Source organism: Oryctolagus cuniculus, chromosome 4 (assembly GCF_051225735.1).
Source record: "Oryctolagus cuniculus isolate XC-2025 breed Fujian yellow rabbit chromosome 4, ASM5122573v1, whole genome shotgun sequence".
Classification (NCBI taxonomy): domain Eukaryota; kingdom Metazoa; phylum Chordata; class Mammalia; order Lagomorpha; family Leporidae; genus Oryctolagus; species Oryctolagus cuniculus.
In genome coordinates, this window is record NC_142870.1 from 14,881,198 (window position 1) to 14,905,969 (window position 24,772).

Consider the following 24,772-nt stretch of genomic DNA (forward strand, 5'->3'; position numbering starts at 1 on the left):
GTTTAGGTAAAACTTTAATTTTTTTTGGATGGCAAAAATGATACTGTTGACAATGGTAAAACTTCTCAGAGTATCAGATGTAGATGGCCTAAATCTTAGGATATAGCTATTGAAATCTGTGAAAACGTACACTTTGAAGACATGAACGTAACTCTTCAATGCTAAGTCTGGTTCTGGGGTATGAAAATTAACTTATATTAAAAGGAACAATGATTCATACATATTTGGATCTATCCTTAATAAGAAAAGTGTGTCTTAATTGTATCATTTTCCAGCAAAGATGACTTTTCAAAGAGTGACAGTTGTTCCTTGTGGTTGACCACACCCACACTGGGGGAGTATAAAAGCCTACTTGCAGGTGATTACTTTCATTCTCAGGAGACTCACCTTCAACCTCGAACCAAGTCCTCACGCCCTGACACAATGAGCTACTACTACAACGATCACTGTGGTGTCTTTGGCCACGGTCATGGTGGTTTCAGTGGCCTGGGCCATGGCTATGGTTCCAGATGTGACCAAGGATTATCTGGTGGTTTTGGCTATGGCTTTGGTGGTGTCAATGCTCTGGGCTGTGGCTGTACTTCCAGATATGGCCACGGAGTCTATGATGGTTACTGCTATAGATATATCCATCCGTTTTCCTGTGGAAGATATTACTCCCCTAGGTTTTGCTGAAAACACAATCATCTGTAGTGATTCATGTTTTTGACCAGCTGGGCATCCTCACCCCTGATGTGTTATGGACTAAAGATTTCTTCTGTATCCTTTTTTTGCAATATCTGAATCCTTGTTCTTTTTGCTCCATCCAAAAAATGTTAAATTTAAAGACATTAGAGAAAGGCGTAGCTGAAGAGGAAATTAGCATGTACAATTTTACTGGAAAGGAGATGAAAATTATCTTCTTAGAACAATGAAGAAACTGAAGCATGAGGATCATTTTGGGGTTATTTTATTATGGAGTATAGCATATGAGGAATTAATAACAAGTGCAAAAATGTTTTTACTTTATTTTCCAGTAAATTTCAAAGAGAGTATAAGATAGAAAATTGCATTTTTTTAAGAGAAAGATAATTGAAAATAAAATAAAATGCTTCTATAGTAATCCTGGCATTTGTCAAAGAAGTTCCTATTCAAAGTCTGTGCCTGGATATGCCATCTGGAATAGAAAATGAGGAATGTAAGAAGATATATTTCACTAATATCATGCAGACTGATTATATGAATGACAATGAAGAAAAGTAATGCAAATTGAGGCACATTTTCAGTTCTAATGACCTGAATAAATTCCTTGATCTTGGTTAGATATACATTTGTCTAGAAATGTAGCAAAAGTGTTATTTCAGACTATTTTCATCTGTGCTACTTCTTTGGTTGGAAATGAAAGTAACTTCTTGATGGATATTATTTAATGTATTTATGCCATTTTAATATAATTTATATTTATATATTCTTGCAATTACCAAGAAACATCCTAAATTTTCCTTTTATATAAGTAGTAATTGTATATTAATTCAGAGTCCAAGTTTCAAAGAGATTTCCCAAAGCTATTTTGAGATTCAAAATATTTAATTTCGTTAGAAAAAAAATCACAAGATATCAATTTAACTCATATAGATTAAGTTTTTTTGTACCATATATATTAGTTACCAAAAATCAGAGAAAAACATATGATATTTATCTTTTTGGGTTTGGATCTTGTGATTTGACTACTGTTTATAATCCTTGTCTATATTCCAGAGGAACAGTCATCCTACTATTTTAAGCATGTAGAATTCTTTATTTAAATGAGCATTAAGGCAATGATTATAAAGTTAATAAAAAATTTTTATGGGAGAAAAAAGAAGGAGGAGAAAGGGAGAAAGTATCAGTACCTATGAAATATATGAAATCTATGTCCTTTATTTTAATAAATAAAAAATTTAAAAATATTAAAAATATTACTACATTGCCATTGATGTGTTCTCATTTTCAAATAACCTATCTGACAGTTGATTGTTGACAAGCAGTATTTTGTTGTGCTTCAGAAAAGAAATGAACTTTAACATAAGCTTATACAAGAAAGGAATAGAAATCTTAGGACCTAGTACTGATATCTTTAATGTTTTTTTTTTTTTTAATAATGTCAACCAAACAGGATATAATGCAGCACCCTGAAACAAGGAAATATATTGCCCAGAATTTTCAAGTTCATATGGGCCTCCCAAAGCATACTCAAATGACATGAATTTTAATAGTATGTGTTACATTTAAACTTCAGGCCGGCGCCGTGCCTCACTAGGCTAATCCTCCACCTTGTGGCGCCGGCACACCGGGATCTAGTCCCGGTTGCCCCTCTTCCAGGCCAGCTCTCTGCTGTGGCCAGGGAGTGCAGTGGAGGATGGCCCAAGTGCTTGGGCCCTGCACCCCATGGGAGACCAAGAGAAGCACCTGGCTCCTGCCATCGGATCAGCGCGGTGTGCCGGCCGCAGCGCGCAGGCTGCGACGGCCATTAGAGGAAGACCTTTCTCTCTGTCTCTCTGTCTCTCTCTCACTGTCCACTCTGTCTGTCAAAAAAAAAAAAAAAGAATAAAAAACTTTAATATACATGTCTTATTTCATCATAAAGCCAGACACTGTCAATGGTTGCTCTCAAATAGTTTGCTCTCATGATGGGTATGTGGAGCATTGCATTAGAATTCTGCTAAGAGCACCCGCATGCCATATTGAGCTCCTGGTTCAAGTCTCAGCTCTGCTTTCAATCCAGCCTTATGCTAATGCATACGCTGGGAGGAAGTAGATGATGGGTCACCTACTTTCGTTTGTATAACTCACGTGGGATACCTGGATGGAGTTCCTAACTCCTGGCTTCAGTCTAGCCCAGTCCTGGCTGTTGTAGGCATTTGGATAATAAACCAGGAAGTGTAATCTCACTCTCTATTGTTCTACAGTTCAAATAAATATAAAACATTTTTTAAAGTTTTCTTGATAGAAAATTTGCCCTAATATCCACACTGCACAGAAAATATGTATTCCTGAAACCTCATTTTCCTGATGTCAGTGCCCAAAACAACATGGAATGTAGTTCATGATCCAAATTGTCCATCAATTACTCCTTGCCTAAGTTCTATGCCATGATCGTATTATTTTGTTCAGTGATGGTACAGATTGCTTGCCTTTATCTATGATCATAAACCCACACTCTTGTTCCTTGTTGGAGTCTTCTACTCTACTTTCAATCTTGATGTTCGTGTACCTCTTTCCTTGTGCATCTCATTTTTCACCTTTTGCAGAATTCTTTTGCAAGACATTTTAGTAGTTAATTTCTTTCTTTTTAAAGAATTATTTTATTTATTTGAAAGAGAAAGGTAGAGCCAGAGAGACAGAGAGGTCTTCCATTCTGCTGGTTCACTCCCCAAATGACTGCAACAGCCAGAGCTGAGCTGATCTGAAGCCAGGACCCAGGAGCTTCATATAGGTCTCTCACAAAGGTGCAGGGGCCCAAGGACTTGGGCCATCTTCTGCTGTTTTCTTAGGCCACAGTAGAGAGCTGGATCAGAAGTGGAGCAGCCAGGACTCGAACTGGCGTCCATATGGGATGCCGGCATTGCAGGCTGGGGCTTTAACCCACTGCGTGATAGTGCCAGTCCCAGTAGTTAATTTCTTAAGTCACTCTTGAAATCAGTGTAACAATGTTTTGACTTTTGTACACACTCCCAAGTGGTATTTGGATCTACAATTATCCCTCAGGTTCTAGAGGTTTTGGTTTCAAGACCTCCCTGTGGATGCATTCCAGATCTGAGAGGCTCATTTCCCTTATCTGAAAACAAAGCTTATTTTATTATATTTTAATCACTATAAATTTGTTTGTCTTATATAATAATACCATGTAAACTATATGTAAATGTTATACTGCATTTTTAGGGAATAATACTGAGGAACAAATGCTATATATGTTCAATAAATATTGTTCCAGTATTGTAGATATTTGATTCTATGGTTTTGAAACCCATGGATATGAATGGCCAATTGCATGTGTTTTATCTCTACAAAGTAGAGTGTTAAGCCTCAAGAATAAAATATATAATATTTCTTTCATGTAATTTTCATTCATTTAGGAGAATTTAACATATCTTATATTATCTTATTTATTCAAATATGGAAGAAGACATTATCTTTGAAGGAAGTTCTATCAGAGAGAAAATGCAGACACCATTGACAATGGTAATAGTCTCAGGCTATCTGAGGAAATGTAAGCTTATTCCTAAGATGTAGATGTAGACATTTGTGAAAACAAGCTTTGAAAACAACAATAGTAAAGCCGTTTCTGAATAATGAAAATTAATCTAATACCACAGGAAAATGTCTAGATTCAATAAGGAAGGTATGACTTCATACAACTATTTTTCACCAAAAATGAATTTTTGAAGATAGTAACACTTCTTTATTTTGGGTCATCAGATCCACATTGAAGGAATATAAATATCCAGTGGCAAATGATGACTCATTCTCAAGAACTCAAATTCAACTTTCACCAAATTCTCAAACCATGACCCAATGACCTACTACTATGACAATTATTTCAGTAGCTTTGGCTATGGCCTTGGTGGTTTCAGTGGCCTGGGCTATGGCTGTGACTCCAGCTATGGCCTTAGAGGATTTGGTGGTTATGGCTATGGCTACTTCCGTTTCTCTCCCTGTGGAGGATATGGCTACCTTGAATTTTAATGAAAACAGAATATTACTTTTAGTCACTCATCACTTTTGTGTATATTTTTCTTTATGTATTGACTCTCAATTCTTTTGTTTAATTCAATATCATGTTATGTTTTTGGAATGAGTGTGAAAAAAAATTGCAATGTGATCTACACACTTTGAATCAGGGGATACTTATTTTTTAAGGAATTATTTACTTATTTATTTGAAAGGTAGAGTGAAAGAAAGTGGTTTGCTGTGCAGTTATCTCCTGGATACTGGTTCACTCCCCACATAGCCAAATCCAGGAGCCAGGAACACCATCCAGGTCTTCCTACCTGAGTAGCAAGGGCCCAAGTACTTCTGGTTCCTTCTGAGGTGCATTGGCAGGAAGTTGGATCAAAGGTGGAGTATCTAGGAAATGAACCAGCACTCTGATAAAAGATGCCAGCACCAGAAGCAGTGGCTTAATCCACTGAGCCATGTTTTTGAAGATATTGAAATCCCAAGTCCCATGTTTTTGAACGAGAATTTCATTGCTCATTCCTGAGACATAACTGACATGTAGCCTCTTTATTTTTATATTCTGTGATAATTCTGCACAGAATCTGTACTAAATATTCACAAACAAAAACCCTGGGTTCTTTTCCTTTTATTCATTTCAACACAATTGACTTTCAAGTTTCTGTAATGTACAATTTTCCTTTCTACAGAAAGATTAACTTCACACTGCGTTCCCTTATACACGATACTCTCTGACACATTAGGATTGTAAATCCTTCAGGTGATAGGAATTTTTCTCAGTTCAGGCTTCGATTAATTTGAAACCCAGCAGAACTACATAATTTCAGAAATGCATACCATCTGTACTTTTTTCAGGGTCATTATGCATTCTTAACAATTTTCAGCCCTGTAGGAGAATGGGAGTCTTTCTTTGTGCCAATGCACCTTGTGGAATTGAGATGAATAGAGAAGAAGAGGGAGGTAGAGAGAGAGAGAGAGAGAAAGAGGACTGCTCTGACTTTAATATCCTTGATGGCATGCGTCTTTCAAGAAGCCAAAGACATAATCACATATTAATATGTGTCTCTTCTAATTTAAATAATCTAAATTATAATCCAGTGCCTCTTCAAATTTAAATGATTCTACTGTTTTCTAGACATTTGAGTACCTTTATCTTCTTATTTAATCCTGATATCAATTCTTTTTCAGTTTTATTTGTTATTCTTTTTTTTCCCATGATGAGACTCTCGATGGACTCTTTTTTTTATGTTTGTCTTCCTCAGATCTCTCTTCTTACATGTGAATCTCAAACAATATTATTATTGACTATCACTCGCTCAATTGTATGGAACTCTTCTATTTGCAGGTTTTTAATTGATTTTCATGATTATTTCAACCATACAGTCAAGAAAGAAAAACATAACATCAGTGATGATTTCTTTTGATAACTTAGAGAAAGCAGGCATGATTATAGTAGGGAAAATCATAAATCTCATGCAACTTTTAAATTTTTCATCCAGTTCAGTATGCAGTACTGAAGTAAATCTAGGACGTGACTGTACAAAATGAAGCCTCTTCAAAAATAAGAATAAAAAACTATAATTATTTTCATTATTTTTAAGATTTCCTTCTGTTTTGCATATTATGTTTAAATGCTTTATACTCATGAAAATATCTTCAGATAAAATTACTTCAGATAAAATGATGCACAGGTTATCTTGCAAATTACAGAAAGAAGATGTGATTATAACTATAAATGAAAGATTTTGTAAATAAATTGATTATAGCTGAAGATGAGTGAGATACACCTAAAAGTCTATCATGCTTTCTCCTTCAATAATTTTCTATGCCTAAAGTATATAAAACTGCACAAAAATTAGTTTAATGTTGGAAAATATTCAAAATAGACTTAACATGTGTGGAAAGATTGATGCAAAAAGGCTGAACATAATCAGAGATATTACTTCACCTGAACCTTATAAAAAGGTTGAGAGTTGAACTAGTTGATCAAAGGCACACAAATGAATAGAGGAGCATATGTATTATTTATGATCATCAGAGGTTACATTTTCCTGATGGAAAAATGAAAGAACAGTAAACTCAGCATTCAGTGTTGGGTTTTGAGCTGATTATAACTTCTGAAGAGTTTTCAGGGATACGATTTTACCCAGTAGGTATATTTGAAATATTTTAAGAGATTAACAGTAAAGGCAAGAAACAAGCATTTAAACAGTTTGAATTCAAAGACACAAAAATGCCGTGTCGTAGCATGTGAAGCCTCTGCCTGTGGTGCTGCTATCCCATATGGGCACGGTTCAGTTCCCGGCTGCTCCACTTCCCATCCAGCTCCCTGCAATGACCTGAGGAAGTAGTGGAAGATGGGCCTCTACACCTACGTGGGTTACCTGGGAGAATCTGTTGGTTCCTGGTTTGGGATCAACACAGCTCCAGCCATTGCAGTCGTTTGTGGAGTGAATCAATGGATGGAAGACCTTTCTCACTGTCTCTCCTTCTTTCTGTCTGTAACTCTACCTTTCAAAGAAATAAATCTTTAAAAAATGTTAGCTGTAAAAGTCCAAAATTTTTGTGATGCTTCTGTTTGTGACTGATTACTCATGTAGTTATTATCAATTTGTCATAAGGATCTTTATCTCTTAGCTATTGAAATATAAACATTGCATAGGAAATCACTCCAAATTTGCTGTTTTAAAATGAAACTATTTATTATTGTTCCCAAGGATCCAGGTCTGTTGGATGGTGATGCTTCCTTAGCTTGGATCACTCATGGGCCTGTGGTCAGCTGCATATCAGTGATGCAGGTGACTTAGAATTTCCTTGTATATGATGATGGAGACTTTAGGGAGTATTGCACATGTCTCTCACAAGCTTATAGACAGCAAGCCTTGCCATATTTTCATGGTGATACTGAGTAACAAAAAATAAAATAAACATTTGTAAAAATGTAGGTAAATAATTTCACTCTACTTAATTGAGTCTCATTAATCAAATAAGTCTCAAAGTTAAACCCAAAGTAAAAATCAAGGGACACTACTGAGAGATGTGCAGAGTAGTAATTGAGGGTATCAATAGAGCAGATACACACCATAGCTCTTATGCAATGTTTCCTGTACACTCCTGCAATACAGATGTTAATTTTTTAATTTTTATTTAATAAATATAAATTTCCAAAGTACAGCTTATGGATTACAATGGCTTTCCCCTCCATAACATCCCTCCCACCCACAAACTTCCCATCTCCTGCTCCCTCTCCCATCCCCTGCTCCCTCTTCCATCCAATTCACATCAAATTCATTTTCAATTATCTTTATATACAGAAGATCAGTTTAGTATATATTAAGTAAGGATTTCAACAGTTTGCACCCACACAGAAACACAAAGTGTAAAATACTGTTTGAGTACTAGTTATAGCATTAATTCACATTGAACAACACATTAAGAACAGAGATCCTACATGAGGAGTAAGTACACAGTGACTCCTGTTGTTGACTTAACAAATTGACACTCTTGTTTATGGCGTCAGTAATCTCCCTAGGCTCATGAGTTGCCAAGGCTATGGAAGCCTTTGGAGTTTGTCAACTCTGATCTTATTTAGACAAGGCCATAGTCAAAGTGGAATTTCTCTCCTCCCTTCAGAGAAAGGTACCTCCTTCTTTGATGGCCTGTTCTTTCCACTGGGATCTCACTTGCAAAGATCTTTCATTCAGGTAGTTTTTTTTTTTTTTTTCCAGAGTGTCTTGGCTTTCCATGCCTAAAATACTCTCATGGGCTCTTCAGCCAGATCTGAATGCCTTAAGGGCTGATTCCAAGCCAGAGTGCTGTTTAGGACATCCGCCATTCTATGAGTCTGCTGTGTATCCCGCTTCCCATGTTGGATCGTTCTCTCCCTTTTTGATTCTATTAGTTAGTATTCACAGACACTAGTCTTGTTTATGTGATCCCTTTGACTCTTAAACCTATCATTATGATCAATTGTGAACTGAAATTGATCACTTGGACTAGTGAGATGGCACTGGTACATGCTAACTTGATGGGATTGAATTGGAATCCCCTGGCATGTCCCAAATTGTACATCTCCTCCCTCTCTTATTCCCACTCTTATATTTATCAGAGATCACTTTGCAGTCAAATTTAAATACCTAAGAATAATTGTGTGTTAATTACAGAGTTCAACCAATAGTATTAAGTAGAACAACCAGAAAAAAATACTAAAAGGGATAAAGTATTAAGTTGTACATGAACAGTCAGGACAAGGGCTGATCAAGTCACTGTTTCTCATAGTGTCCATTTCACTTCAACATGTTTCCTTTTTGGTGCTTAGTTAGTTGTCACTGATCAGGAAGAACATATGATATTTGTCCCTCTGGGACTGGCTTATTTCATTCAGTATGATGTGTTCCAGATTTCTCCATTTTGTTGCAAATAAGGGATTTCATTGTTTTTTACTGCTGTATAGTATTCTATAGAGTACATGTCCCATAATTTCTTTATCCAGTCTACTGTTGATGAGCATTTGGGTTGATTCCAGGTCCTAGCTATTGTGAATTGAGCTGCAATAAACATTAAGGTGCAGACAGCTTTTTGTTTGCCAATTTCATTTCCTTTGGGTAAATTCCAAGGAGTGGGATGGCTGAGTTGTATGGTAGGTTATATTCAGGTTCGAATACATACCAAAAGTGTATTACAAGTTGACTTTCACAGATCTTTATATGCAGTTCATCTCAATAGCTAATAAACATTCTAAAGATATCATATTTTGTGGTGTTCCCTGTTTAAATAAAAATGACTGAATCATAGTAATAATCCATAATAATTAATCCTTAATAATTCTAATAATCATAATATAATATTCAAGTAATATAAAGATAATAATAATATAATAATTATATTCAAAGGTCCTCCCTGATATGGAAACAATGCACTTAATCTTCAACATTTACCTGTGAGGTTTTTTAGTCTTGCACCTGTCTCCCACATCTTCACTGGAACTTCTCTTTCAGGACAGTATAGGCCATGATATAGATTTCCTCCTCTATACAAATATAATTTAAATTTCCTCTTGCTTTGCAATAGTATATATTTAGCTTTATACCTTCACATGTAACTACAGACACACACAGAAACACACACATATGCAAACACATATTTGCATCTTCTAAGTATGATGCATTTCAAAATGATTGTGGAAAACAGAATCAGCTTATTTTGTTGCAAAAGAATTTTAAACTATATTCATATATTCATGGATGTTTTCAAAATTGTACAGGCTTACCATGATTTTTTCTAAAATAAAACTTGTGTAATGAAAAGATAGACTTTCATCCGGCACCGTGGCTCACTTGGCTAATCCTCCGCCTGCAGCACCGTCACCCCGGGTTCTAGCCCCGGTCTAGTTCCGGTTGGGGTGCTGGGTACTAGTCCTGGTTGCTCCTCTTCCAGTCCAGCTCTCTGCTGTGGCCTGGGATAGCAGTGGAAGATGGCCCAAGTCCTTGGACTCCTGCACCCACATGGGAGACCTGGAAGAAGCTCCTGACTCCTGGCTTCAGATCGGTACAGCTCTGGCTGTTGCAGTCATTTGGGGAGTGAACCAGCAGATGGAAGACCTCGGTCTCTGTCTCTACCTCTGTAACTCTGTCTTTCAAATAAATAAAATAAAGAAAGAAAAAAGAATGGCAGATTATCTTTCATGTTATAGAGATTCATTTACAAATACAGAAAGAGTAGTTCTACAGGTATTTGTAACTTACAATATTTGAAAGAGATAAAACATATTCCATCAGTGTATGCAGTATAAAAACACAGTAGAAAGTGAAAAGAACAAACTTGTTAGGTTAGTACATATTGCAGGTTTACAAATGACTTAACCATACTTTGGAATGGGATTGATGCCACAAGCAAGGTAGAAGCATAAAGTTGGTTTTGTTGTTAAGAGGATTTGAATAGAATTTGACTGTTGTACAGATACCTAGTTAGATTTTTGTTACACAGAATAGGCAAGCTAAAGGATGATTAAATATTTATTGTTTCTGTGAATTAGTTCTGTTTCTGGCTTCAAAATTACATTATGATTCAAAAATTTTTATAATTGACATGTTGTTTTGTTGAATTTTTAAAAGAAATAAAACCCGATAGCTGGCACAAATTGATATACTATTACAGCTAAAGTGAAGGAAGTGTCATTTGAGTAAAGAAAATTCTTGGGCAACCAGCTGAGCTGTCTGATGTAAGGGATTTGATTATTCCATCATAATCATAAGTACAGATAAGTGTATTCATTAACTTTGAACACAAAACATTTCTCCACACAAAAGACTGAATATTGGACACAGTGACACAATAAATTCAAAAGGAAGTTGGGGGACTGGCATTGTATCATGGTGAGTAATGTGCCACTTGTGACTTTGCTCTACTTACAGTCCAGCTCCTTGCTAACATGGCTGAGAAAGCAGCCAAAGATGGTCCAAGTACTTGGTCATTTGCCATAAATATCGTAGACCTGAAAGAAGCTCTGGGCATCAGCCTGATTCAGGCCTGGTTTTTGCAGCCATTTGGGGAGTGAACCAGTGGATAGAAGATCTCTGTCTCCCCCAATCTGTCCCTCCCTCTCTTTCTGTAACTTTGGCTTTCAAATAAATACTCGAAAAAAAAAAAAAGAAAATATAGACTTCATATTTGAAGCTACCCTTAAATAATAGAGCTATAGCTTATTTAGAGATTTATTTTCAAAACAAAAATGTAAAAAACACTGGCTTCTTTGCAATATTCATTTTTAATACATTTATTTTGCTAGTAAAACAAATCCTCAACATCCAATAGATACAATGAGTCACTGTGGTGACTACTGTAGTGAACTTATGTCAGTCTTGGTGGCCTTGGCTATGGCTATGGCTCCAACCATAGCATTAGAGCTCTGGTGGTTATGTTTATGGCTACTGCCTTCCTCTCTCCATAGTAGGTAATGGTCAACTAGGTTCTTCTGAAAAGTTGTTGATCATAAAGTATGTCAGAATTTGCATAGCTGTCATGCAATAATTGTTCTTTCATATTCTGCATCACAAATTTTACGTTTAATTCATGGTTTCAAGTGGGGGTAGTTATTTGGCATCTAACGTCAAAGAGAAACCAAGCTGACCACTATTGAAGCACAGCAAGATAGGTTTTTATTAAGTAATACTGCAGCAGAGGAAAGACACTCCACAGAACTGAACTCAGGTCTGATCTGTGCAAAGTAATGAGATATTTTGGAAAGAAAAGGAGGGAATAGAAAAAGGAAGGCAGACTGAGGTTGTGGAAAGTGGGCGTAGCACAAGCAGAGTAAGAAAAGCAGGAAATTGCCAAAAATGGAAATAGGAGTTGTTCAATAAGTTTAGCCCATATGGGTTTGCTTACTAGCATTCATCTGAATGGAGAACAAACATATGCTCAGGACAGAAGACAGACAAATTGGAGCAAGGAGTCCATGGAAGTTAGGTGCCTGGTCTCCATAGAGATTAAGTGATAAAATATCAGAGCAATCTCTCCAGAGCTTTGCATTTCGAAGGGACAGTTTCAAGATGATTCAGGAGAAGGTTCTTGGTTGTAGAAAATGCATTCAGTGGGACACACAAGAGATTTATAACTATATTTTTCTAAAGTAAATTCTACTAACTAAAGGGTCTCACAGGTTTTGGGTGGAATAAACAGTAGACTTATTTGGCTGCATTGCATTTTCTGAAGCATTCAACTAAGGGAAGCTGAAACTTTAGTATTATGGACAAGGTTGAGCTGCAATTTACAAGATGGCTCAGAAGTCTGATTAAAGTTTGGTCCAAGAGAGATTCTTTGTCCCCAGTAAACCTAGTGATGAAGAATGTGTTTGCCTGAGTGGACTCTGCTGCAAATAGTACCAGCGGGACCTCCAGTCTCACAACTCCTCACAAATTGCACAATCAGGAAAAGGCTGTAGATGCCTATTCTTTTGGGTTAATTAATTTTTTCAATGTGTGATTGATGGATAAGGTTTTTCCAGTTTTTATGGAGCACAGTGAAGTATCTTAACATATACACAAAAGATAACACTGGTCAAACTAGGCAACTAGCCTTTCCATTTCTTTATCTTTTCATTATGTGGAAGCCCACCAGTTGCTCTCTTAGAGTTCTTTATATGGTACATAATGCATTGTTCTGAAGTACAGTCACCCCATTGTCATCACAAACTTTATAGGATCTCCAGTGTGTAGCCTTTGCCAATTAATTAATAGAAATTCTTAATTTACATAACAAAAGTGTCTATTTTTTACTTATTTTAAGGACAATTCTTGTCTATAGTGAGTTTGAAGATACAAGATCATTTTAAAAGCTTTCACTTTTTTTCCATTTTAAATCATTGTTATCAGGGTTATATGGAACTGTTAGATCTAAATAATTAAAGCTAAAATCAATTGGGGAAAAAATTCTTGTCTTTGATACTTATTCCTTCAATGTTCTAGAACTCATTCATTACTGTTCTCTTACTTTTGAATATCTTTTCATCTTTTCAGTGCCTACTTCTCTCTTAAACCTCTCAAAATGTGAGTAAATTTCATCTGCTTCAATGAATTCTGATTAACCCCTTTATGTATTAGAAGTGTATCTTCTTCCTTACACATGAGTATATTTTATTAATGTTTCTCTCTTTATGTATATACATGTTTTCAACTATTAACATAAATTTTATTCTCCATTTATCTGTCCTGCAAGAATGAATCCTATGGAGGCAGGGTCATATTTTAGTCATTCTTGTATTTCAGTTAATTTATAGGCTTTTATTATGTTTGTGTAATATTCTAGAGACAATGTTAGCTATGGAGAATGCTAAGATGAATAAGCTAACACCCGTTCCTTTGAAGAGGTTTATATATCACGCCATTTTTGAGGACAATAATTATACAGTAGAGCAATCAGTTTTAACATGATAATTCTTAACACTGAGTGAGAACTCTTCACAGAAGATGTGAGACCTTAGCTTAAGATTCAGAGCAATACTGAATCCTTAGGAAATAAAAAAATCGAGAAAACAAAATGTGCAGAAAGACATGATAAATGATGTCCAGGAATAAATAATGCAAATTGCTCTGTCCTTATGGTACAGTATAACATGCAACATAAAATTAAATATCCTCGGGATGTTACTATATAGCCTTCCACAGTCTAATACCAATGTACCCATCATGTATAGTTACAAAAAAGTGCAAAACAGAATCTTTCTAAAAAGAGACAGTATGAGTAAAATTTTATTTAATGCATTAAATAGGGAACAAATATGATGACAAACAGCTTCAGAAGGAAAAATATGAGAAACTGTTCATTTTAGTAAATAAATGAGAAAGAAATCTTGAGATGCCCAAATGACACAAAATTGATTCATTTCTAAATAAGTAATAAACAATAATCTTTGTAGTTTTCTTTTCTCATGAGAAGAGCATCATCACACTTCAGTTTTGTATACAGAAATGCTAGACAAAATCCATTCTGTAAATAAAATTTTATGCCCTGAAAGATTCAGAACATCCTCAGGTCTTCAACATAAATCATTTTAATACAGGAAATATATATTTACATGTGTATATATATACACGCACATATATGACATATATGTATAAATGTACACACATATATCATATAATATATACATATACATATATATGATATATCATATGTACACATATATACACATATACATGCATATATATCATATATACATCTATATGTATGTATGTATATATGTGTGTATATATATATATGATGTCCAATGTCAGCTCTAGCATATAAACAGCTTCACTTCACAATACTGATGACTATCAGTATTGCGTCCGACACTGTGGCATAGTGGGTAAAGCTGCTGCCTGTGGTTCCTGCATCTCATAAGGATGCCAGTTCGAGTCCCCCCTGCTCCAATTCTGATCCAGCTCTCTGCTATGAACTGGGAAAGCAGTATAAGATGGCCCAAGTCCTTGGGTCCCTGCACCCACGTGGGAGACCTGGAAGAAGCTTCTGGCTCCTGGCTTCAGATCAGCACGCCTCTGGCCGTTGCAGCCAATTGGGAGTGAACCAGCAGATGGAAGACTTCTCTCTCTCTCTCTCTCTCTCTCTCTCTGTCGCTCCCCCTCTTCGTGGAGGAACGACACTAAACCCTGCGCTGTTCTTTTGTCTGCTCGGCCCTCCCCGGGTTTGCTGCTGGTTCTTCCCGGGTTGGCTACCGACCCTTCCACCTCCGTGGAAGGGCGGTTCCCCCTGCCACTTTCCCCACTTCCGCAGGGGAGCGGCACACCGCCGGCCGGCTCTCTCGGGGGCTGCTCAGGTGTTCCTCTTAGATGTTCCTGGTGCATGTTGTCTCCTCCTTTATAGTCCTCTTCCACCAATCCCAACTCTGCTACCCACATGCCGAGTACGCTGCTCTCCTCCAATCAGGAGCAGCTCCTGCAGCTTGTCAAGTTGGTGAAAGGCAGCTGTGTAGAAGCTGTTTACTCCTCTCCCAGCGCCATATTGTGGGAGAGCAGATGCATAGAATAAGTCTTAATTCCAGTAACTTAGTCTAGTCCGAGTTGCTCCCCACACTCTCTCTCTGCCTCTCCTTTTGTTAAGTTAACACATAAACCCAGAGAGACACAGAGTCATTAAGAAACAACTCCCAAGATCTATTCCCCTGGTACAGAAGCTTCTCCAGGCAACAAGTGGTATAAATATTTAAACTTTTGTTGTCAATTTTTAGACACTTAATATAGACAAACATAATAGTGATAAGTTACTGGGAAAACAATATGACTAAAATAACATATTTTCCTTATTTTCTCTCCAAGGACTCCAACAGATTTTCACTATGAAGTATGTTTCCTCTTGACTTTAGAAGGAGAGAGGGAGGAATAATATCATGAAAAAATCCCCAGATATTCTAGATCTTTTTAAAATTCAGCTGTCTAGGAGAAAACACACACACACACACACACACACAATGCAAAGAATTTGCTGGAGCACAGTCCTGATATTTTTTTAACCAAGTGGGAGGAATGACTTTCTCACCATATAAGCTTCCTGCAGCTTTCTTGTATGGCTTAAAGTGGGAAAGAGGAGCATAGGCAGCAAGGAAATAAAGAATGCTACTGTCAAAGAAAACTGTCTAGAGGCATGGCAGGGAGATAAGGTATATAAATGGAAAGACAGAGTACCTGTTTAAAAAATTCATCTAACCAAGAATTTTATAATAGCTCCTTTCCCCACATCTTAAGTCAATTCAGTTATATTCCACATTAATAAAGAGGATAATTGCTGAAAGAGCTGCAAGATACAGACTATTCGAAGAGAGGTATGTAAGGAAAACTAATATCATGATGGAAAAGCAAAATTAAAAGAACAGAGATTATAGAACAAGAATTTGGAGCCTTCTAGCATCTATTCCCACAGAAAATACTAAAAAGCCTGACTCCTAATTAGATTAGCATAAATTCTTATACTGAAATTTCTTAACCTCCACTCTTAATATCCAGTACATCATCTGCCTAAAGGAGAGCAGAAACACATTCTGATTAGATGAAGCAATGATCTAAATCATAATCAAATATGTCATAACTGTAAGTAACATACATGAAATTAAGAATAGGTATGATTGCTTTGTTAATGGTTTTAACAGTAAAAGTAGATGCCATGTAAGAGAAGATGAGAGTTATAAAAATAGAGATGGAAACTCTAAGACAGAACCAAAATGATATACTGGAAATAGAAAACATAGCAGAGAATCCAAGATGGCTGAATCAGCAAAGACATGATAATTTTGACCATGAGAAGATAACAAAAGAAAACTACACTCCCGGGGGAGAGTGGAGAAAAATTTGCAGTGAAAATTCTACAGACAGAACTCAGACATCGTGGATCAGCATGGACAGTTCAAACACACAGCAATGTGTGGGGACACCACTGCGACTCCTCCAGCCTGGGGCTGGAGGACACGCCATCTTCTTAGAACGAGGTGAAGGGAGTCTGTGGCAGCTGGTATTCCTGCTGATACTGCCTGATGGAGAACCTTGTGGACCACACTGACACTGAATCTGACTTGGAGTGTTAGCAGGGGCCAGAGTGTCCCCCTAACCCAGCAAAGGAAGAACACATGATCTATTCCCCATCCCCTGACAAGGATTCCCAGTGCGTAGCAGGGAAGAAGTGCCATCCTAGTAAGGCGAATGCAGGCTGCTGTAACTGGATGTGTGTGTGACAAGATTTTACCTGAAGGGTGAATCCACTGTACCCATTGATTTTGAGTATGGCCTGGAGTGTTGGCAGGGGGTGTGGTACCCAATTAAGCTCTGAGCTGCTCCCCTCATAGGCATCCTTACTCAAATGGCCCAGGTGGAATACCAAAAGGCAGCTGGTTCTGGGAATGCCTCAGCTCTCTCTGAGGGTTGGACAGACTCACACAGCTGAGAGTTGGTCCCCTGCACCCTGTGGCTGCAGGAGACTTTCATACTATGACTGTGGAAATTCTGAGACTGCACAATAGAGCATGAGATGTAGCAGGAGCTCTGGCCAATCACTGTGTCAGCTCCAGAGGCTAAGAGTTTCTAGAGTTCCTGATGTGGATCATTGCCCAGAGCTCCATGATCACACTGAAGACGGCAGAGATCCTCTGTATGGTTATTTGCCTGTGTGAGTGGCGCGTGTAGCCACTGCGGGCCTACTCTGGGCCTTGATCACCTTGGCAGAGAGGTTAGGTTGTGACTACATGAGCTAATGTGATCACACCCTCTCCACATAGACAACGGAGAATATCTACCACACCCAACTTAGGTGTCACCCTGGACATTAGTAACCACCCCTGAGCACTGACCATAGCTCCCCAACCCCACCCAGCACACACTTCTGAACAAACACAGAAGAACTCCACTGAATCACAGAGGTATTTTTCAAACATAAAATCTATCAGAACAGAAAATCTACGAGTAGTCTCGCAAATGCCTAAAATTAAACAGAGAACATACAAGAAACATGAACAAGGAAGACAATACAACTCCCCAAAAGGAACGCAATACTTCAATACAGAATGTGAAGATGGAAAAGTTGATAAAATGCCTGAAAAGGAATTCAAAAGAATGATCATAAGATTACTCAAACAATGAGAATCAAATTCTCGTATTAACAAAATCCATACATGACATAGATAAAAATTTTGCCAGGAGATTGAGCTATGAAGAGGAATCAAAGTGAAATATTAGAAAGAAGAATTCAATATGTCAAATAAAAAATACAGTGGAACGTCTTAACAACAGATGTGTTAAAGCAGAAGAAACAATATCAGAGCTCGAAGACAAACCTTTTGAAATACCTCAGTCAGACAAAAAAGAAGAAAAAATTAGAAAAACTGAAATAGTGTTTAAGATTTATGGGATACTATCAAATGACCTAATATACATGTCTTGGTAGTTCTTAAAGGTGTGGAAGAAAGAAAATGGATTAGAAGACCTTTTCAGTGAAATAATAGAAGGACAATCCCTTAATTTGGAGAAAGAAAAGGACATCCAAGTACAGGAAGCACACAGAACCACTAATAAAAATGGTGAGACAAGATCTTCACCAGGATACATTACAGTCAACTTTTTAACAGTAAAGCATAAAGAAAATATTTTAAATTGTGCATGAGAGAAACACCAAATTACCTTCATAGAATCTCCAATTATACTGACAGCTAACTTCTCATCAGAAACCCTACAGATTAGAAGAGAATGGATTGACATAATCCAAGTCCTATAAGGAAAAAAAAAAAAACTGTTAACCCAGAATATTATATCAAGCAAAGCTCACATTTATAAATTAAGGTGAAATAAAGACTTTCCAGAACAAAGATATTGGAAGAATTGTCACCATACTTTCAGGCCTACAAATGAAACTTAAGGATGTGTTACACAAAGAAACACAGAATGATAGTCATATTATGAAAAAATGTGAAGACAGAACATTTCCTACTAAATACAAAGGAAATCCAAAGCAAACAATAAGAATTTTTTTTGGAAAATGGCAGGAACTAGTTGTTAATTATCAGTGATAAACTTGAATGTAAATTGCTTGCTATCCAATTAAAATTTACAGACCAACTGAATGGATTTTTTTTAAAAAAACCGACATATCTACCTGCAGTTTACAAGAAAACTCAACTCAACAACAAAGATACACACATACTTAAAAAGAAGGGGTCTAAAAAGATATGACATGCTAATAGAAAGCCAAACGATCAGGAGTTGCCATCGTAATATTAAACAAAATAGATTGTAATGCCAAAACTATTAAAAAGGCATTATGTAATGATTAAGGGAACAATTCAACAGGAAGATGTGATTATACTAAATGTATATGCACCCAATACCGGGGCACCTGGAAGTTAAAAAAAAGTTAATGGATCTAAAGGGGGACATAGACATAGACAATAAAATAGTAATGGGAGACTGCAATGCCCCACTTTCATCAGTGGACAGATCAACTAGATAAAAAAGCAACAAAGAAACAATAGAGCAAATTTACACTGTGAACCAAATGGACCTAATTGATATCTACAGAACATTTCATTATGGAGTTGAAAAATAGAAAATTTTTTGTCAGTGCATGGAACTATCTCTAGGATAGACCACATACTGGAAAATAATGCAAGTCTCAACAAATTAAAAAAATATTTGAAATCATACCATGAATCTTTTTGGAACCCAGTGGAATGAAGCTGCAAATTAACAACTTAAGAAATTCTAAAAAATATGCAAATACATGGAAACTTAGAAACATGCTCCTGAGTGAACAGTAGGTCATAGAATAAATGAAAAGTCAAAAATTTCCAGAATCAAATGAAATGAAACACATCTAAATTTTATGGGCTGCAGCAAAAGCAGTGTGAAGAGTGATGTTTATAAAAGAAATTAGTGCATACATCAAGAAATTGGAAAGATCAAATAAGGGATCAAAACAGTGCATCTCAAGAAGGTAAAAAACAAGAACAAACCAAACCCAAAATTAGTAGGAGGAAAGAAATAATTAAAATTAAAGAAGTAAACAAAATTGAAACCAAAAAAGATACAAAATATAAGTGAAATGAAGAACTTGTTTTTTTGAAAAAAAATCAGTAAAATTGATACACCATTGGCCCAACTAACTAAAAAAAGGAGGGGGGGGGAGAAGACCCATATCAATAAATTCAGTCATGGAAAAGGAGATGTTACAATGGATACCACAGGAAAGAAAAATAATCATCAGAATTTATTCTGAACTGCTACATGCCAACCAATTTGAAAATCTAGAAGGCCTGGGTAGATTCCTGGACACATACGATCTACTAAAATTGAGTCCTGATAACATAGAATATCTAATTAGATCAATGATCAAGATGGAGATTGAATGAGAAACAAAGACCCTACCAATAAAGAAAAGCCCAGACCAGATGGCTTCACTGCTGAATTCTACAAGACTTTTGTTAACTAATTCCAATTCTTCTCAAGCTACTCAAAACAACTGAAAGGAAGGGAATCCTCTTGAACTTCTTCTATGAGACCAGCATCACCTTCATTACAAAGCCAGAAAAACACAACAAAGAATATGAACCAATATCCATTATGAACATAGACATAGAGGAGATGAGCAGAAGAGAAAGGAAAGAAGGAAAGAATATTTTCAGTAAATAAACCATAAATAAAATAATGAAAAGTAATTTTCTATTTAATAAACATGTAAGACTTATCAACATTATAAAATTGGTTTTGTTTCGTAAATATCAATAAAGATTTTAATAGGAATATCTTGTTTACTTTTATATTACATTCACCATAATGAACTGAATTTGTATTGACAAGAAAACATGAGAATGTACTCTTTCTAGCTTTTACCTGACATAAATCATAAATATTAAATATTGGTCTTATTGACTGGCTACTTGAATTGGAGGCACAAAATTATCATGCCTAATCCAGGAAATAATAAATAATAAGTAATCCAGGAAATAATTTCTAAACTGTGATTTAAGATATTTTAAATAAGTAGATGATGTGAAAATTGTTTTAAAAACATATTTTTTGAAGATTTATTTATTTATTAGAAAATCAGAGTTACACAGAGAGAGGAGAGGCAGAGAGAGAGAAAGAGAGAGTGGTCTTCCATCCCATGGTTCACACCCCAGATGGCCGCAACGGCCGGAGCTGCACCAATCCGAGGGCAGGAGCCAGGAACTTTTTCCGGGTCTGCCACACTGGTGCAGGGGCCCAAGGACTTGGGCCATCTTCTACTGCTATCCCAGGCCACAGCAGAGAGCTGGATGGCAAGAGGAGCAGCCGGGAATAGAACCGGCATACATATGGGATGCCAGTGCTTCAGGCCAGGGCGTTAACCCGCTGAGCCACAGTGCTGGCCCCTTAAAAACATATTTGTTACTAAACAGTTGTCCTCTTGTCAAATTAATCATATTTCTATATAGCAATGAAACTTTAATGACTAACAGATCTAAGAGATGGCTTGAATATCAGATGGAAATAAAACTCATAATTTTCTTTGGTGAAAACTAAGTCGCCAAGAAAGCAGATTGAATTAGGAGAGATATCTCAAGTGATGTAATCAGAGAGCTACTTGATGCCTGGAATTCAGGCATATAGTTGAATTGGGGGGTTGTCAGATGTGGCTGTTACAAGTCCATCTAGTCTCTTCATTATGAGAACAATAGGTTTTGTAAGAGCAGGCTCAGCAGGAAAATCAAATTAAGAAAACAAGCTTCCTTAACTAGGTATCTCATAATTAAGAATAAATTAATTCAATTACTATAGAAGAACAGTTTTGGTTTTGCACAAACTTGAAGTAAATCAGCATAGTTTATACGTTTGCTATGGGTGGAGAGAGTAAAACTCTATGAAAGTGTTAGTTCACATACAGAGTGACTTAGATATCCTTGAACCAAACTCACAAGTGAACTACATGCTGCTCTGGGGCCCTGAGCTCGACCAGAGGGGTCAGGACTCAGGGATTGGATGTGTTTGTGGAATCTCGCAAGGCAGATACAGGGCGTTAGCTCCAGATAACAGAGTTCTTGGCTATGGCTCTGACCTCAGTAGATATGGATTTATTTCTACTGAAAAATCTGATTCTGTTGTCTTGGAAAGTTTAACTTCTGGTTTCTTTACTCCAAAGAAATTTTCCAATGTGTTCTTGAATGCTATAATTTTTAAAAAAATGCATTATTATAATTCTGGTGGAAATTCTACTTGTACAAGAACCAGGAGTGGGACCCCTACAAGAACAAGGAATGAAACCAGCTACAATGGAACACAGCATCTACTTTGGAGGTCTGGGCTCAGACTTCAGGGTCTTTGGTGGCCTTCACTATTTTTTTTTTTTTTTTTTTTTTTTTTTTTTTTTTCTCATTAAACTTTGTTTTAATGGGTCTCAAAATTCTGTGACAGATTTTTGGTCAAGTTGTTTCCATTAAAAAGTACTGATTTTAAAAACTAATAACTTAAAACTGCCACGCACAAAAAAAAATGGTCCACAAAACATTCTCCTTTCCTTCTGAAGGTTTTACGATGCATTGTTATCATTAACCAGTCTTTTACTATTAAACTTAAATGGCCAATTGAGACAAACAGTTCTGAGACCGTTCTTCCACCACTGATTAAGACTGGGGTGGCAGGTATTAGGGGTAATATTCATTTAGCCTTCTGAGCTTTCTGGGCAGACTTGGTGACCTTGCCAGCTCCAGCAGCCTTCTTGTCCACTGCTTTGATCACACCCACAGCAACCGTCTGTCTCATATCACGGACAGCGAAACGACCCAGAGGAGGATAGTCAGAGAAGCTCTCAACACACATGGGCTTGCCGGGAACCATATCAACAATGGCAGCATCACCAGATTTCAAGAATTTAGGGCCATCTTCCAACTTCTTTCCAGAACGACGATCAATCTTTTCCTTCAGCTCAGCAAACTTGCAAGCAATGTGAGCTGTGTGACAATCCAGTACAGGGGCATACCCAGCACTGATCTGACCTGGATGGTTCAGGATGATCACCTGAGCAGTGAAGCCAGCTGCTTCCATTGGTGGGTCATTTTTGCTGTCACCAGCAACGTTGCCACGACGAACATCTTTGACAGACACGTTCTTGACATTGAAGCCCACATTGTCCCCAGGAAGAGCTTCACTCAAAGCTTCATGGTGCATTTCGACGGACTTGACTTCAGTTGTGACATTGACTGGAGCAAAAGTTACCACCATGCCAGGTTTGAGAACACCAGTCTCCACTCGGCCCACAGGGACAGTGCCAATACCACCAATTTTGTAGACATCCTGTAGGGGCAGACGCAGAGGCTTGTCAGTTGGTCTAGTTGGTGGAAGGATGCAGTCCAGGGCTTCAAGCAGTGTGGTTCCACTGGCATTGCCATCTTTGCGGGTGACTTTCCATCCCTTGAACCACGGCATATTAGCACTTGGCTCCAGCATGTTGTCACCGTTCCAACCAGAAATTGGCACAAATGCTACTGTGTCAGGGTTGTAGCCAATTTTCTTAATGTAGGTGCTGACTTCCTTAACGATTTCCTCGTATCTCTTCTGGCTGTAGGGTGGCTCAGTGGAATCCATCTTGTTAACACCAACAATTAGCTGTTTCACACCCAGCGTGTAAGCCAGAAGGGCATGCTCACGGGTCTGCCCGTTCTTGGAGATACCAGCTTCAAATTCCCCGACACCAGCAGCAACAATCAGGACGGCACAGTCAGCCTGAGATGTGCCTGTAATCATGTTTTTGATGAAGTCTCTGTGTCCTGGGGCATCAATGATAGTCACGTAATACTTGCTGGTCTCAAATTTCCACAGGGAGATGTCGATGGTGATACCACGCTCACGCTCGGCTTTCAGTTTATCCAAGACCCAGGCATACTTGAAGGAGCCCTTTCCCATCTCGGCAGCCTCCTTCTCAAATTTTTCAATGGTTCTTTTGTCGATGCCACCACATTTGTAGATCAGATGGCCAGTGGTGGTGGACTTGCCCGAATCTACGTGGCCAATGACGACGATGTTGATGTGAGTCTTTTCCTTTCCCATTTTGGCTTTGATTTAGCGGTGGTTTTCACGACACCTGTGTTCTGGCGGCAAACCCGTTGCGAAAAAAGCTGGTGGCCTTCACTATTATAACGTCTGAGCATTTGACAGCTTTTGCAGACTAGAATATGACTCCATTTATGGTGATTTTTGAATACCAATACCATCATCTAATTTGTTATGGAATATACTGGGCCTCTGGTTGCTACTAAGGTTTGGAACTTAAGATTCATGGACTAACAAAATCCAACTTTTCAAGTGTTTCATTCTGTAAGGTATATCCTCAGCTCAAGCAGGCAAGGAAGATGTATTACAGGCTTTACAACCTTGTTGGCATAAGATTTAAGAGCTGTTGTTGTATGTACAGCTGTTCAATAGCGATTTGGTTTTATTCTGTAAATAATAGATATTTTACCACAACTATTTATTTCTCCTATCACTATTACGATAATTTTTCTGCTGAAATTTTTGTGGCATATTTTATGTTGGGAAATATCCCTATAATAATTTTCCAATAAATGTGTTTAATATGATATTGCAGTATGGTCTTAACTGCACTCATCTATCTTAATACATTTCTTTTGTTGATGATATTTGGAATGAAGGCAACTATTTTTATTCCTGAGGATACTGCTTATTTCTATTATTAAATCAATGAAAGACAAATATCATATATTAAGTTTTATGAAGAAGGATAACTGCTCTTTCTCAGTTTCTATTCTACAATGCTCTTCTGTGTTTGTGAGTCAGATTTCAGATGTTCAGTTCCAAGAAGACTTATCAATCATCACTGAAGGTAATTATTATCCTGTAAATATGATCTATATCATTTCTTTAGTTCTTAATCAAAATTTATATTGGTTTGAGATCCAATTTCTAAGAATTATTTTGGGTACTAGAATCCATGAATTCTGGAAAAGAATATCTTCATCATGACTTTAATTTATTTGGCTACTTGAACCTATTGCAACTGTGTTGTTCTGAATCACTAAAGGGAAATCTTTATCAAGCGGCTGTGTGAAACT

The 24,772-nt window shown here is 37.1% G+C and overlaps 1 protein-coding gene across 1 annotated transcript; it reads right to left on the reverse strand.

Annotated features, from left to right (window-relative positions):
• Positions 1 to 22,075: 22,075 nt before the first annotated feature.
• LOC100009189 (eukaryotic translation elongation factor 1 alpha 1) lies at positions 22,076 to 23,778 on the reverse strand (the record flags this gene model as incomplete). The annotated part of the gene is given in 1 exon segment (NM_001082339.1): positions 22,076 to 23,778. A coding segment is annotated over 1 exon segment (1,389 nt). The 3' UTR covers positions 22,076 to 22,361.
• Between the last annotated feature and the right edge of the window lie 994 nt (positions 23,779 to 24,772).